The 17,776-nt window shown below is 35.8% G+C and overlaps 1 protein-coding gene across 5 annotated transcripts in view; it reads right to left on the reverse strand.

Moving 5' to 3' along the window:
* Nucleotides 1-5,748: 5,748 nt before the first annotated feature.
* Nucleotides 5,749-17,776, reverse strand: part of MRPL1 (mitochondrial ribosomal protein L1) — a 168,145-nt gene continuing 156,117 nt past the window's right edge. For 4 of the 5 annotated variants that reach the window (XM_023737613.1, XM_023737612.1, XM_023737611.1 and 1 more), the window contains 2 exons: nt 7,443-7,524; nt 5,749-6,058 (listed from right to left, as the gene is read on the reverse strand). In XM_023737613.1, the coding sequence (XP_023593381.1) occupies nt 5,940-6,058; nt 7,443-7,524 (201 nt within the window). In that variant the 3' untranslated portion in view covers nt 5,749-5,939. Of the gene's footprint in view, nt 6,059-7,442; nt 7,525-15,784; nt 15,833-17,776 lie in introns of those variants that run through there. The other variant, XM_023737615.1, reaches the window with a different exon arrangement.

Genomic DNA, 17,776 nt, shown 5'->3' on the forward strand with positions numbered 1-17,776 from the left:
GTTGTTTGCTATTTCTTATTTTACAAAAAAAGAGGAGGCATATACATTTTTAACATGTACTGTACTAGAACATGGCAACTGTAGGTGACACGAATTTTTAGTATGTTTAGAAATTCTAAGATTTTGCATATGCATCTATACACTAAAAAAAAAAGTTGAGAAACTGTTCTTTCAAATGCCAAAAATGGTTTCTCTGCACCTTGCACACTTAATTTTGTTTACATTAATTGCATAACAAGGTAGCATGGTACAGACCAGTGGCTCCCAACTGACAGAGTAACCACTGTGAAGGTTTATGATGGTTCTTCCAGGGCTTGGCCGATAGTAGGCACGCAAATACTTGTTAAAACGAACTGGAAATAGTTAAAATGATTTCCTGTCCCCCAATTAAAAAAACATCTAAACATACATTTTAGTCAATTTTAGGAACTCTTTTTAAAAAAAGACAATTAAGAGGTTATTTTAAAGATGTTTACCAGAATGTTAGTATACAAAACTGAAAATACAATTGTATAGATAAAAGGAAATGTGGAGTTGGGAGTCCCTGGGTGGGGCAAATGGTTAATGTGCTTGGCTGCTAACTGAAAGGTTGGAGGTTCAGTCCACCAAAAGGTGCCTTGGAAGAAAGGCCTGGTTATCTACTTCCAAAAAATCAGCCATTGAAAAACCTATGGAGCAGTTCTGACACACAGGGCGTCACCATGAGTTGGAATCCATTCAACAGGTACTGTTTTTAAGTAAGTTATAATTCATTAGCCTAAACAATGACTTAGCCCTTAAAAATTGAATATTTAGTCTATGTAATAACTGAAAAATTCTTACCATTGAAAATATGTGATACAACATTTTATATCCAACATGATCACAACCATGATCATGGTCATCTCAGGGAGAGGGGACATTCTCATAGGGAGAAAGAAGAGATAGATCAAAATGTTAAGTGGTTGTTTTAGAAATTATGGGTCATTTTATTCTTCCTTTCTCTCCTTGCCAAATTTTATTTAATGTGCCTTTTTTTAAATATCTTCATATTAAAATTGAATATTACTTCAACTTATTCCTTTTAAGAAGACAGTGAGGTTTCTGATTTTCTACTTTGGCTTAAAAATAAAAATTTAAGTGAAGATATGAATTTCTTCTTGTTTATTTTTTAAAACACTGACATTTTCTCATATTTAATGGCTAATTATGGTACTATGTACTCTATGTTCTCAAATAACTGAAAATAGTTGTTTTGCCCATTATTAATGAAAAACACAATCCAAACAAACTAAATTCATTTAAAGGCAAGAGTAGAACACAAAAACAGTGGGTTCTGAAAAACATGCCATTAAAATCCTCCTGTAATTCTAAGAATTAAGAATAGCGTAGGTGTTCTTAAAACTCTATTTATAGGTTAAGTGATTTGACATATAGGGTTTGCTTTTAATTACTCTAGCAGGGATAAGGTCGAATAGGGGGGTGGTGGGTAGGTGAGAAGGATAGATGAAATCAGAACAGTAGCAGAATGTTCATAACTGCTGAAAATGGGTGATGAGTATGTTGGTGTTCATTATCTTATTATTTTATTTTCTGCATATTTGCAAATTCTGTAATAAAAGTTTAAAAAGAAATTAACAAAAAAAAACCTCTACAAATGCATTATTACAGACAGATACCTAAAGCAACACCTCTATCATGCCCAAAATAGAACAAAATGAATAAACAAAAAACCCACTCCAAAGAAAAGCCCCAAGTGGTCTATAAAGTACTGTGCTATTATGTTTGTGTACTCAAGTGAAAAAACAAGTATTTACCAATAAGTACACCACTATTTAAAAGCTGTATGAAAGGTTATTATCGCCACCTGCTGGACACTGTGATTGACTACTTGCTTTAAAAAATTAACAAGAATGTTAAAAAAAAAAAACAATTACTATTGAATAGGTTTTACCTAAATCCCCACCCTCATCCCAGCACTTGGTCTTTAACAATATAATGTTTTAAATAATACTATTAAGTTTATGTTTACTTGATTGTTTATATTAATGCTAATAATGCTATTACATCACTTCTAACAGCATGAAATGCCACCTGCTAAAATGTGTATCAAGAAGTTTTGGTTAGAAAGCACACTGACAATCATCTGATGTCCTAATTTTACAGAAGAACCCAGATTTAAATTATTTGCCCACAGGGTTAGAGTTCAGAATTGAAATTATTTACACAGAGGGATAGATCAGAAAACTAGAGACTAACCCTGATCCTTAAATTCAGTGCATTTTATTTTTTTATTTCAGTCTTTTAAAATCTTGACTTTTATTGCAAATTTTACATCTTTTTATAAATTGACTAATTGCATATAGCAGTGATTCTCAACCCTGCTGCATCAGAATCATCTGTGGAGTGTTCAAAACTGATGTTGGAACCAAACCTAGAGATTTTTTTATTTAGCCAGAGTTAGTAACCATTAGTGTATACCAGTGGTTCTCAAAGTGTGGTCTCTGGACCAGCATCATCATCATCATCACCTGGGAACTTGTTAGAAATGCAAATTTTCAAGGTCTACTCCAGACTGCTGGGTGAAGCCCAGCAATTTGTTTTACAAGCCCACCAGGTGATTTGTATGCAAGCTAAAGTTTGAGAATCAGTGATACCATAAACTTTTAAGTTCTAAAGGAGGGTGACAATGCTTACACAACTCGAAGAATGTAATCAATGTCACCAAATTGTACATGTGGAAGCTGCTGAATTGGTGTTATGTTTTGCTGTCTATATTCTCAACAACAAAATAATTAAAAAAAAAAACAACTTTCAAGTTCTTACTCTTTTTCTAAATATAAAATTGAATTTGCCATTCTCAAATACCAATAAAATACAATAATAAAATGAGAAAGAGATTTGCATTAAGAGTAACTGAGTGCCAATTGCCATAACACAGTTTATAAAGAAAATGTTCTCCATTCTACTTTGGTGAGTAGCATCTGGGGTCTTAAAAGCCTGTGAGCAGCCATCTAAGATATTCCACTGGTCTCATCCCTTCAGGAACAAGGGAGAATGAAAAAAACTAAAGACACAAGGGAAAGATTAGTCCAAAGGACTAATGGACCACAACTACCATGGCCTCCAACAGACTGAGTCCAGTACACGTAAATGGTACCCGGCTACCACCACCGACTGCTGTGACAGGGATCGCAATAGAGGGTCCCGGACAGAGCTGGAGAAAAATGTAGAACAAAATTCTAACTCACAAAAAAAGGCCAGACTTACTGGCCTGACAGAGACTGGAGAAACTCAGAAGTGTGGCCCCCGGACGCCCTTTTAGCTCAGTAATGAAGTCACTCCTGAGGTTCACCCTGCAGCCAAAGATTAGACAGGCCCATAAAACAAAACAAGACTAAGGGACACACCAGCCCAGGGGCAAAGACGAGAAGGCAGGAGAGGACAGGAAAACTGGTAATAGGAAACCCAAGGTCGAGAAAGGAGAGGGTTGACATGTCGTGAGGTTGTTAACCAATGTCTTAAAACAATATGTGTACTGTTTAGTGAGAAGCTAGTCTGTTCTGTAAACCTTCATCTAAAGTACAATTTTAAAAAAAGAGTAACTGAGTGCAATGCTACTATTTTTCCAAACACTTATCATTATAAACATTTAACATTAGTTCTAGTTAGCCAATAGGAAATATGTTCTAATGGAAGGATAGGGAATAATTTATTCACAGGCCAGTTAATAAGACCCTGGAATGTACCTGACAAGTTTTCTAACCAGATTTCCTTGCTCTGGTTTGTTGTGATCAAAACGGCATCTTTCTAATACATAAGACCTTTAGCTATATCATACCCTCGGATCCACAAACGCCACTTCTAGAAGTAGTGAGGGAAAAAAATTATTCTCAAAAGAGTGTCCCCAAAACATCATAAATAACTGGGTGGGGGTGGGGGGGACGACACTAAAACAATTTAAATAGCCAACAATGGGTGAATGATTCCACAAATTATAGTATCAGTAGGGCAAAATATTGCTCAACCATTAAAATGATTCTTTTCATAGAGGTTTTAAAGATGGGAAAATGTTTACTTTATAACATCATGTGAGAATGTGGATTCAAAATTATATATTCAGTATGAGTTCAACCACGGTTAAAAAAAAAAAGTATGTGTGCTGGTATGTGTGTACACACACACACATTCTCACAAAAAAAAGAAAAGGAAAGCACCAAAATACTAACACCGCTAACTCTGAGTAGAAGGATTATCAATGATTTATTCTAATTATCAGTGTTTTTAAATTTTTCGATAATAAGGGTACATTTACTTTATTAATTAGAAAAAAACCATAAATAAAAAAAGAGCTGCTTCTTTGTGAATCAGGATCTTCAAATAATGATTAATCAGCAAGCTATCAAAAGATGCTAACTGTGAGGAACAAACAGATATCTTTTCGTCTCCATCCTGCACACTATTCTTCTCATCCTACTCCTTCCAACTCTTCCACTCCTATTTCTTCACATCAGCCCTGTCATAACGCCATCACTGAAGATACCACAAAACTGAAGTATTATTCGGTATTTTAAAAATTTAAAATGTCCAGTCAAACCATTTGATTTATGTTAGAACATAAAAAAAAAAAAAAAAAAGAGGTAAAATAGGCTAACGGCTAAGAGAATAGGCTTCAAAAGTCAGACAGATCCAGGTTTGCATCTTAGCTTGTCACCTACTAGATAAGGTGACCTTGTGTAAGTTTCAATTTCCTTCTCTTGAATTGCTGTGAGGCTGAAATGAGAGAATGTACATAAACCATAAGATAGCAGTAGGCATTCAAAAAGGGAAGCTGCTGTTATTGTTTTATAGTTAATGTTCCTATTGTTGTTTTTGGTGAGCAGCTCCTATATTTGAATACTTTCCTGTAGGGAAGAAGCTTAGTGGGATAGAGTGGTTGTTCACACTCATTAGGGCTTCCTAGACACTCAAATTTCCAAAACAATCTGAGAGAACTACATGGGGCAGTCAATTTACTTACAAAGAGGGTGTATTAAAACACTACCAACACATTTACCATCACTACTATTTCATAAAAGAAAAGCCTTTGAATACCCCCTAAAAAAGTAGACGATAATCTCAGAGTAAAGGAAATCATTCCCAAGAAAAGACAGTTGGCAGCTGCATGTCAGAATTATCCTAATTTTTTCATTTTGTTATACAGCAGTGAACACTTGGTCAAGGATCAACACCAGTCTGTAAACTGGGTATTTGATGATGAGACACAACTTCTTAGCTCGATTCCTCATCCATAAATGAAGTCGTCCTTATCTACCTCAATAGGGATGTTCACTCAACAAACACTTATCAAATACCTCAGGATCAAATGAGGTCAAGTATGTGAAAATACTATATATGGTATCTTGTATATTATAAAGCACCAAAAATAATAATAAGCTATTATTATTACAACTTGATGCCCCCTAAGAGAAAAAAGATTTTCCATGCGCACATTTTAATGGTTTAGTCATTTTCCATACTCACACTATCACAAATGATATCCATAATCCTTTAAAATGAACATTTTCCACACTTTTTTCTTTAAAAAAGAGTTGTATGGTAGCTCATGACTCGGTCCTTCTTTCTCTTTTGGGAATTGAGGATGTTACTATTCCCTCAGATGGTTATGGCTCTCAAGGGAAAGTTATTAAGCTAGAAATTGCTGCTATAATTACCAGAATGTAGAATTGAATCCTAAGGAAGAAAATATGACAGGATCTAAAAAGTATGTTCAGACACAGAAAAAAATTTTATTTTCTTATATTTGAAATTGTCATATAAGATTTTTCAGTGTTAAAATTCACTTTCAAGTATGACGATCAAGAAATAACAAGAGAACACCAAACTTAGAAATTATGCAGTTTTGGAGTTTTCTCTGCAGCTTCACAATTCACTAAAAATAATTTCAAAAGTCAGTACTTTTAGGCAGTTTCTTTATTACTTTCTTTGGTTTCCACTTCTTTAGGCAACAATGGCTCGATCTTTAGTAACAAACCTTCACTTGTTGAACTACGAAGGAAAGCGCGTACCACAAAGGGTCCTAGAAACAAAGACAAGAATCAACTTTTATTTTATTCCACAGATACCTAATGAGCAAATACAAAAATACAATAAAAAACTTTACAGGATTCATGTCATGTTTTCACTTATAAAGTTCTGGTATTACTGAACTAATACTTCACATTATTAAAAAAAGGGAAGACAGTTCCATTTCTAAAGGACAAACTAGCTGTACTTCAGAATACCAGGGATTTGTCCTTGAAACTACTCATACTCACTAATAATTCATTTCTCTTTTCCAGAAGGTAATCACATAGAATTTACTTTATTGCAAAGTCAACAGTGAAGGGAGCAGGTGGTGATATTCACATTTGATGTAAATACTCTAAATATTTATTTAAAACAGCCAGCACAGATGGTACCTTTGTGTTACCAAACACTGAGTGAAATTCCCTAAAAATGAAAAGGTTTTCATAAGAACAATGTTAAGGGGCTTCATTTAAAATGGCAAAAAGAAGATAACTATATTGTTTTCAGAAGGTTTACTGTCCATTATTATATTCCTGCTGTAGTTTTGGAGGATTCTATACAGAAACTAAAGTTCTCCATGGAATGTAAGAATCCATATACATACAATTACCAAGTACTATGGCCATATTTTACTTAGGACAATAAAAATAACCAGTGACGTATTTATTCACCGTTGTGTTTAACTCCCACAGAAGGGGAAAAATAGTTTAAGATTGAGTTTTAAGTATAAACTTTGTTATAAAACTAAACCTGACAAACTCTTATCATGGTAAACCCATAAGTATATTGACTATAATGGACCCTTGCTGGGCTTCAACCACAAGTGAAATTTGACTAAGGAATTTGAACGGCACATAATGCAAGGATAGACCCTGGACTAGACTGTTGCTAGCCTACCACATTCACACATCTCAAGCTTCCACATCTCAATCAAGTCTTATTGTTCTCCATGAATCATCCCATTTATAAAAACTGACTCTCATGAAATGATAAAAACCCTGTGTCTTTTCTAAAATGAATGAATGAATGAGGATTAAGAAAGCCATTGCTAATGCTAGGGACAAAGTGAATGGTCTTGCTTCAAAATACCGTTTCATAAATTATTTTAGTTCTTATTTAACACTATTAAAATTTTAAAGCAATCAGTTACAACTTTCTTTCAAACTCTATTACATTTAATAGTAGAAATAATGTGGGGATTTGCAAGGTTTCAGAATGTATTCCTTATTATTAAAGAAATCTACTCTCTAGACAACTACAGCTCATTATTTAATCCCTGGTAATACTAGTAGTATTGTACTTACAAATTAACTTGACTGTTTTTTAAAATATTTTATATCTTTATAGTATTACAGCAGAGCTATAGGGAAATCTACTCTCAGAGAACTGCTTACCCAAACTCAGTGGTCTGTGCCTACAGACGTCATTGATAATGGCTTGCAGATTGGCAGCTATCTGGTCACTTGACATATCGAGCTGAAAGAAAAGGATATATAATATTAATGATGTGAAAGTGAGAAGACAATACAGTATCAGTATTTATTCTAGACAGTGTTTTTCAAAAATTCAACTAATGCAAATTAACCACTGAGACACTACTGTGAAAGAAAAACCTCCATACTTCTTTTAGAATGCTACATGTACATGTCTTTACATGTCGAGATTGAATCATCTTATAAAACATATTACAGCAAAGCTTTTTGAAGCTGTTCCACTTGAGAGTCCTTGACTTCTAAGTAATTTTCTCAAAGCATACGCTGGGGCAGAATACACCATCCCCTAGTCCCACCTCAAGGGAATTAATGATAGTTTCTCTTGAAGTTATTTGTTAATTTACTCTAAAAGAAACTAAGAAAATGTTTAGAAATGAATGCTTTCATAGTCCAAAGTAACAACTACATGACTACATACATTCAGGCAATGCATATCTTACAGAGAGACATTTTCAGGATGCTGTGCTAATGTTCATTCTAATTTTTCAAACACTGTGCAATAGCAATTACTTGCCATTTAGCTAAAACTGCAGTTAAGTATACAGAGAATGAGTCCTTTTCATAAAACTCCTAAAGCCAGCTCACATTTGTAAAAACGTCCTTGTGCTTATCATTTAAATGAAAATGAATGTCATTCTTCCCAAATATACCCATTAAAATCAGTTATAATACATTCAAATGTTTGAAGATTTTGCACTTTGCCAAATAAATCAATTTTTAAAAGTTTATATAAAACCTAACAGCATAACTGACAAAAATCACCCAGCAAGAGTTCAAGTTCAAACAAGACATCTATTTTACAATGATGCTGAGACCATCGCGAGAAATGTGCCATGTGAGCATAAACAGAATTCCATTTGAAAAAAATTAGTCATGTGCTGCAAAACGGTCCATTAGGGTAACGTTTGACCGTATATATACATCCGTGGTCCCGTAAGGTGTGTGTTCGTTTGTTTTTTAAGAGAAAGCAACTCTCCTTCTGTTTATTATTTCCCCCTAATGGTTTTAAAGACCCCAACCCTAGACTTTTGCAGCAGTGGACCACGAATGGGATACAGGCACGTGAGGCAGAGGACATGGCTCTGGGCATGGGCTCTCGGCTGTCTGGTACGCAGGCGGGCGGAGACGGCAGAGAGGACCAAGCTGCTCCAGCTCCTCAGGCGGGTGGAACAGTGGACGCGGCTTGGCGTGCTCGTTCCCTCCTTGCTTGCTTCCTCAGGCTTTGCTCCCTCCACAGCCCTCTCAGCCACCACCACCCCAGCCCCACACTCAACCCGTTCTGTTCCTCTGGCCTCTACCAGTAACTCCAGCGAGAACGCGGACGACTGGAAGACGGCTCCCATAAGGTTTTAATAAAATAGGTTTTACCAGGGTTGGTTCGTAACTATTGGTTGTACATGAGTCAGACACTCGTAACCGGGGGACTGCCTATATATAATATGGTGTTCACACAAGGTGCAAATCACAAAATGAATGTGGATGTTCAGCAACACATGACTGTATTCTCATCACATTCAGACAACTTTTACTAAACACCCACTTGGGCATGATGCAGTGTCAAACCCTAAGTAAGGTTTGGACATTATTGGAGAAATTTTTACTTTATGCCAATCCAAAAGTGGGAGTCCTGAAAGGAAAAAAATCAAGGCAATACTTAGTTCACCTTATAAAGTCCACAGACCTTACAAATTTCAACTTGAAACGAAGCAAGTTGTTTACTAGTAAACAAAGCATCTTATGTTTTCTGTTTTTTTTTTAAAAAAAGCTAAGGGCATTAACATGTGTCCCTGCTTCCTTTCTTTCCTCTATTAATTATCCACTTACCTCAGACTGTCCTTTCTATTATCAACTAAAGTGACCACCACTGCCCTAGTAAGTTGCTTTTCCCTTTGTTAAAGATCTATACCTACCTTAAATTTAGAAACAGATTCAAGAAAAAGCAAGATGTCCAACATAGTTTAACAGTTAAGATCTATACTAAATATTTATATAACTTCCCAGATATCTGTAACTGCTCTTCTTCAGACTTAATTTAGATACTGCCATTTCTACAGCAAGTTAAAATTAACATTTGCTTTAGAAATGCAAAACACTTAATTATCTCCCCTGTGACTTTCATTATTAGTTTGCCTTCAGTGATTTCACTGGTCTATTTTAAGATAAATTTTAAAATATGTAAAAATGTTTAAAATACAACTTACACTATTGTCCACATTCTAGTACCTCTTTTCTTCAGTGCTCTGTATCCTTTATTGGATTTTAAAACATAACTATAGCCATAATACTTCATTTTACTTTTTCTTTTAGATATTATACAAAATTATGGGAAAGTTACACATTTAAGTGGAATTATTGCGATAAATGACACAGCTATGCACACAAACATGTATGAGTCTTATTAAAACTTGCATATGAAATTTCTTTGGCCAACAATAATCTAAAGATAATTTAAGAAAGTAACACACGCTTTCCTGCCCACACCTCAGTTACTCTGCACTTTGATAGTGTTTTTCTATACAACAACATTTTGTGGTCTTAAGACAGCAGCGATGACCTTTAGGGCAGAGGATATTATCTGTTAGACTTTTATCAGCAGAGCATAAGACATGATATGGCAGGAAAAAAACCTGGGATGGGGTTGATCTTGAAGAGGATACTGAAGTATGTTAAGCATCGTATTTGTGTGTGCATGTGTGTATATTTGAGTATATAGTCTTAACCTTTTTTTAAGGTCATGGAAACTTACTCCAGGAAAATGCAGACAGGGACACACAAAATTAGTCTATGCTTCCAGGGTGTTCCTGTAGTCTCTGATTTAAAGAACAGGGAAGAGAGAAGAAGCGCTCCTGAACAAAGTGTGTCAATTAAGACGTATGCCTGGACCACACTTTGAGAGCCACCAGTATAAAGGCAAGTCTGTTTAAATATGTGGAAGGACTACAGTGTGGAAAAAGGGCCAGTGTTTTCAGAACTCCTTATTTTTCCACGAGCAGCTAAAAATCTGGATTTCTATGTGAGATCAGCCAGTTTTTAAATGCTGACTCAATAAAACAAAACAAAACCACTATTTGGGACTGACAAAATACGTCTGGGCCCAAACTCAGCCTGCAGACTGACAATTTGTAACTCTGGTCTTCAGGATGCATCACTGAAAATGGCAGGAAATAACTGAATTTGAACCTGCAACAATGTGAGACTAGACTGCAAAGGGATTTGAATGCAAAGCTAGACGTTAGAATATATCCTGTCAGCAGTGAGAAGACATTTAATGTTTTTAAAGCAGACAAATAGTATATCTGATGTATGTTTTGGAAAGAATTTTTTTTTCTTGGGGGGGGTGGTTTAGAGGGTAGACTGAAGGATGTTTGAGGGAGTGAGTGGGCAAAAGCAACCACTAATTTTTGCTAGAAAAGAAAAGGTTTTTGTTTTGTTTTGAACAGAAAGTTTTGTTGGGTGCTAAAAGATTTTTGGTTTCCTACCCTGCATCTACTATGTGGATGAGGTATCAATTTTATCAAGCTGAGAACTGGACTGCCACTGAGTAACATTAGGAAAAAAAGGCTTAGCAACAGTTTCAGCAGCTGTCGTAAATTTTATGCATGCGTTTTTAACAAGATGTTAAACGGGTCTTTTACTGAAGTTTCTCCAGGACTGGTGACCAGGGCCCAGAGCTAAAGGCAAAAAAAGGCATTAAACCCAAACCAAACCCACTGCTGTTGTTTAGTCGAATTCCAACTCATAGCAACCCTACATGACAGAGTAGAACCGCCCTGTAGGCTTTTTCAAGGCTATAAATCTTTACAGCAGTAGACTGCGACATCTTTCTCCCAAGGAGCGGCTGGTGGATTTGAACTGCCCACATTTTGGTTAGCAGCTGAGTGTTTAACCACTGCACCACCAGGGCTCCTCTTAAAAAAAGCACTGAAAATTAAACTAAACCTGTTGCCATCGAGTAGAGAACGACTCATAGTGACCCTACAGGACAGAGTAGAACTGCCTCATAGGGTTTCCAAGGAGTGGCTGGTGGATTCGAACTGCTGACCTTTTGGTTAGCAGCTGAGCACTTAACCACTGTGCCCCCAGGGCTCCAAAAAAGGCTTTAAGTACCCTATATTCTAAAGAGAGGAGTGATCACCTGGAGGATCACTGGCACCTGCTGGAAACCTATTAGAAATGCAAATTTCTCAGTAGGGGTTTGAACCAGAATGAACCTTAAAAGGCCTGCCACAGATATGGGTACATAAATAGAGGCACTTGTCTTTTCTCCCTCATTCCTCTCTCCAGGCCTCCACCCAGAGTATTGGGGCAAGGTATCTGAGAACTAAATCAGGGCATTGCAGTCCTAGAGGTCTAGAGTGGGAGAAGGTAAGGATGAAAGCATAATGAGTCCTCCCCACTTCCAGTCACATGAGGTATAAAAACCTGGTTCCAAATCAGGTGAGGGAAATCTTTGAATTGGTTATGAGATTAGAGCTCTGAAATGGATCAGACTGTAGTTTTATTACAAGAAGTCCTTGACTTATGACACATTCGAGTTACAGCAAACCAAACTTAGGACTTTTTTTTTTTTTTGGTACATCTTATGGTTAGTAACATGTACTACGGACAGTGTTGCAGTTCATAATTTGCTGATGTTATCGTTCTCAGATGTTCACTTGCAGATGTTCAGTTTTATGATTTACTGTTCAAAACACTGCTGTATAGCAGGCTATGGCCTGGTCTACAATGAAGTTGGTGTCAGGAGTCATAATTTATAGCAAGTTAGGCAATGATTAACTCTAAGGACACAAAATTGAACTGCGCACATATGTGCACAACAGCTGTTATGACTCCAACTTTATTGTTCCCACACTCACCGCCAACTTCATTGGAGACTAGGCCTATACGCCAACTAAACCAACCCATTGCTGTCGAGTCGATTCCGACTCATAGAGATCCTACAGCATGATCTTATTCAGCATTTTGTACCATAAGAAGCATTCAGTCGTGAATTTGAAGCCGAGTTATTCAAGTTTCTCAAACTGTAATTCCTGCAATGTTTCCAACCCCCAAAGACAAAGACTGGATTTATAAAGATACCTTATAATAAAAGGCAATAATAATGAAAACTTAAAAAAAAAAAGAGGTATTTGACTTACGTCAGGACCGACTTACAATGAAGTTGTTAACTACCTGTACTGACATTCACTGGAACTCTGAGATCTGCCTGACATGAACATGCCTGTGCCTAACAGAGAAGGTAAATCATACACTGCACAGCTGGAAGCAGAGAATGGAGAAAACCACCTCATGTATGTACGCCACTAAATTCAGACTTTTCAATAAACAATTACAGAGACCACAGAATATATTTTGTGCATAGGAGAGAGGCGGATTTATATTCATAGGACCGATGTTGATAATATATCTGTTTTTCAGATTGGATAATTTCTATGATCTGTCTTAAAGTTGTCTTTTTCCTTTGTCATCTCTATTCCACATCCAGGATTTCATTAACAATTTTAGGGAGTCTTTCTCAAGTTCCTCCCTCTTCTTGATCTCCCCAGTACTTTCCGGTTCCCTGGGACTCTCCTTTTTGACTCACTGGCCAGAAAGCTGGAGTTTTATTTACCTCGTTCTGCCACTCATTTTCTGTGACTGTTCCGTCATTGAGGGCCAACTGGCAGGACAGAGAGGAAAAAAACAAAAAGGGTTTTCCCCAACCTCTTATGACCACAATTCCTCTAATCAGAAAGGAACGTTTCCTTCCTTAAAGTTTTAGATGCCTGTGTTTCTCTCTGCACCCACTGTCATTACCAGGAGACCTGATCTCCACTACCAGAGCCTGAACTAGGGAGCTTCTTCTGGAGGTCTCTTTGCTCATGCTGATGTTCACTTCCTAGTTTCAGGCTGTGCTGAGATCAAGCCAGGTGATACCAGAGAGGGAAAAAATGGCAAACTCACTGCCAGTTTGGTGGTACTTTAAATTCTGGTTTTCTTCCCCAATCCATTTGCTACTATTTACATTTCAGTCCTCAAATAGCTGCTCCACGAATTCTGTCCAGGTTTTATAATAGCTGAATTCAGCGGGAGAGACAGGGTGTCACGTGCTTATACCATCTTATCTTAAACCAGGACTCCCCCGCCCCCGCCCCCGGCTTGTTTTATGGATTTATATTTTAGGCTTGGCAAACTTTTTCCGTAAAGGGTCAGAGAGTAAATATTTTAGGCTTCGAAGACCACATATGATTTCTGTTGTGTGTGTGTGTATATATATATATATACATATTTTAAACATCTCTTTAAAAAATCTAAATTCTAAGTTCACGGAATCATGGTTTGCCAATCCGTTTTAGAAGACATTATTTGTCTCCAAATGTATGAAAATTCGTGCAAAGACAAGTTGTGTCACGAGTTATGCTTTATATTACTTTAACAAGTTAATCTATAACGAAGGAAGGAGGGTGCTCCTAAGTAGAAGCTGCTTTTATCACTGCTTAGGATAAAAGCTGTTTGGAAAATGTTTAACCTTGTATCTATATTTAGTAATTCATAACAGGATCTTATAGATGTTTTATTATTTACTGTAAATACTATATAAAGAATGTCATTTGTTTAGAAGTAATACTAATGATACAAGGAATTATTGTTCAGAGCCATTCAATTTCTTCTCCCAGCATTTGTATAAAGAGAGAATTCAGTCAAAGCTATCATATTTATCACTAGTGTTTGAAAGAAAGCTAACAAAAGAAAGCTGTGGGTGCAGTATGCTGACAACTTATTAACAAATGGATTGGCAAACAAAGGAAAGTAAGTCAGTTTACACCCCTTTTACATGTCATGCTACTTTTAAATACTATTTATTTTTCATCATGTGTTATTCTCCTCACTAATGATCACTGCATTGTTGTGTGAATACAATGGATTAAGGAGAAAAGTTGCTGTTGCTCTCGAATGGTATGGTTTTTTCACGCCATTATTTATATCATTTTCAATTTCCAAAAGTTCTGGAAATTATCATCTGATTTCATGACAGTGTAGGTAAGAAAACTGGCAATGATAATAAAATATTTTTGATTTAATATTCCTACTGATAAGAACCCTCGTAAAAATCCATCCAAAGGATGTAACCTAAAATACTTCAATGATGATCCATCCCAATTAAGTATATATCTGTCACAATAAAGCTTCAAGCACAACGCTGGCACATATTAGATTCTGGTAAATATTACTTTGTCCTCTTCCTTAGCCCACTCCCTGGGAGATCTAAAATCTATTGCCAACCTACTTCCTCTATTTTTAATGACACCTAACAAGTACAGAATTTGACTTTGACATTACACTTTATATTTCTGTCTTTATAATTTCCTTATTCATGATACAGTGCAGTGCAGTACACCAAACATAATGCTACAAAAGTTCATCAGTAACTGGAAGGAATGGAGGAAAAGGAGGAGAGGAAACTAGACGTGAAACATGAACCAGTGAGCTGCCCCTTTTTAGCCAACTATTCTTTCATCTGATTGATTTAAGCAATATTCCTTGCTACCCACTTTTTCAGTTTATGGACCTGGTCTTTCATAATTAAGCCCTCACATACTATACACTATGCACATCTTGTTTAACTGAATCCCAACAAATTCACTTTTCCTGTTCTAACATGCTAAAACTGAAGGCTTTCTAATTTCAACACAAGATTTTATGATGTTTATATTCCCTTGTCCTGAACTTGTTTATTTTTGTTACAATATACTTCAGCTTTTATCAGCTGCCAGGTTAATAATATTCTTACCACGATAAAATTCACTAGTCCACAAGCAAAGCAGAGTGATACACTCCTATGGATGGATAATGTCTACAACTTTAAAAAGAAGGAAAAAAAAAAAAAAAGGGGCACATCAAAGATCCTGCCTTTATATTAAGTATGTCAAAGCTCCAAATATGTTTGAAACCTAGACAAGAAATACTAGTTAAATCAGGTCTTAGCATGTCTTGGTATACACATAAACCTGAGTTGTCCTACCCTATCTTTTTTTTTTTTCTTTTTAGAAAACAAGCTTAGGTCTGATGTGCCATAACCACCATTGTTTACAAGTTCTAAAAATCTGGATATTTACATGATTGCAAAAGGGTTACAGTCACTTTTTCTTTAATGTTACGATAACTGTTAATGTCAAAGTTAGGCTATTACAGAAATGCATTTATATAGTGTACTTTTAAAAGATGTTCTCTTCATAATTTCAAACAATTACATTTAGTGAAGTTTTTGTAGGTATTCCTCATTCCAAATTGTTCAAGATTTTATGTTCCAACTACCAAATAAATTAAAAGAAACAATAAGTTTTTAAACTAAAATCAAAATGGCATCTGTATTTTAAAAGTAGATAGTTTATTCAGAATATTTTACTCTCTTTTATTGACTTAAGTGAATTTTATAGTATTCTAGTGAGAACCTGTCCCCATGATATAAGAAAATAAACAAGAAGAGTAGGACTCCACTCATTGAAAGGCAGAATCAATCCTTCATAATAAACTTACTGATGTCACTAATCTGGAATTAGTACTAAATCAGAGACTGTGCCAAATACGCCAGAAAAGTCTGATGATATAATAAATGAATAATGTAAATAAGATTACAGAAAAATGTTTAAACATCTTTAGAGAACAAACTTTTAAAATATGTTAAAAAAACATTCTTTTCTATATAAACAACTGCTTTGCTAATTATATGGAATTATTAATTAAGGCATTATCTACCAAGCAACATTTTTTTTTATTAAATACCCTATGTAACCAAAATTGCAGCCCTGGTGGCTCAATGGTTAAGAGCTCAGCTGCTAACCAAAAAAGATCAGCAGTTCGAATCTACCAGCCGCTCCTTGAAAACCCTATGGGGCAGTTCTACTCTGTCCTATAGGGTTGTTATGAGTTGGAATTGACTTGACGGCAATGGGTCATGGGCAACCAAAATTAATCAAGTTGCATGTCGCTGAACAACTATTCTGTAATAGTCGTTCAAACTAATTTTCTCATAAATTTAAGTACATTTTTCATATCTTTCCAACATGTGGTGGATGACCAAGGAGGGAAGAAAGGGTAGAAATGAGAATAAAAAATAAAGAAAAGAGGAACAAGGAGAAAAAATAAAGAAGAACTTGAAAGAGCTATTTAAAAAAAAAATTAAAGCAAAGAGAAAGAGGGAGGGAGGAAGAAAGGGAATGGATAACTTGAAAGCAAATATAAAGAACAAATTACAAATTATAACAATTATTCTGAAATCATGTCAAATAATTCCTGTCAAAGTACCAGAAATGAACAGTAATTCATCCAGAGGTAGAAAGAGAGAGAAAAATCACCATGAATTTTCAAAACAGAAAGAAAGAAATATTATAAAGCTGCTCAAAAGCTTTACTAACATTATTGTCCTTAAACTAAGCCTCTTCTAGTCTTCTCCTGCCTAGAGGATAAAAGCCTGGCTGTCTGAGTTTTGGGACCAAAGTCAGGGAAAAGTGTTGGTGGTGATGGGGAGGGAGTGAGGTGTCTCAGTATTCAGTACACATAGTCACTTAATCTCCCTGTTTTCATTTTGGGTCTCATGCCCTCAACTCCTGAATTTCCATTCTGGAGACTCTCTTTTTTAATGGCTCTGGATATCTGCTGGAATGGGAAAGGGTAGTTACCCAGTGCCATGAAGTATATAAGAATTTTCTTCAATAGCTTTCAACCAATCCTTCCTATTTCAAACCCTTCTCACACCATCCCCACACCCATCACTAATGCCCACATCGGAGGTATCGAGAGCCAGTTTCTGAGCTATTTGAAGATCCTGGAGTTCAGATTGTATTGATGTTTTGGCTTTCTCCATTGTTGTCTTAGGATTTGGCATCTTCTAATTAGTTACCACTACAGTGTTCAATCCACTATCTTTACCTGGAAGCCTCATGTTATTTTCCAAATGCCCATGGAATACATAGAAAAAGAATCTTAATCTAACACTATAGGCCACAATGAAAGCTCAAGAAGTTAAAAACAAAACAAAAAGTAGACCCTATTAAGAATGCATTCTTTGTGGAAAGTTAGTCCTTAGCGGTACTGAATTTCTGTTTAGGGTGATAAGAAATTTGGAAATAGTGATGATGGTTGTACAACATGGTGATATAATTAATGTCACTGAATTGTACACTTAAAAATGGTTAAAATGGCAAATGTCTTGTTTTATATATATATATATATATATATATACACATATACGTATG

Source organism: Trichechus manatus, unplaced genomic scaffold (genome assembly GCF_000243295.1).
Source record: "Trichechus manatus latirostris isolate Lorelei unplaced genomic scaffold, TriManLat1.0 scaffold00105, whole genome shotgun sequence".
In the NCBI taxonomy this organism is placed as follows: domain Eukaryota; kingdom Metazoa; phylum Chordata; class Mammalia; order Sirenia; family Trichechidae; genus Trichechus; species Trichechus manatus.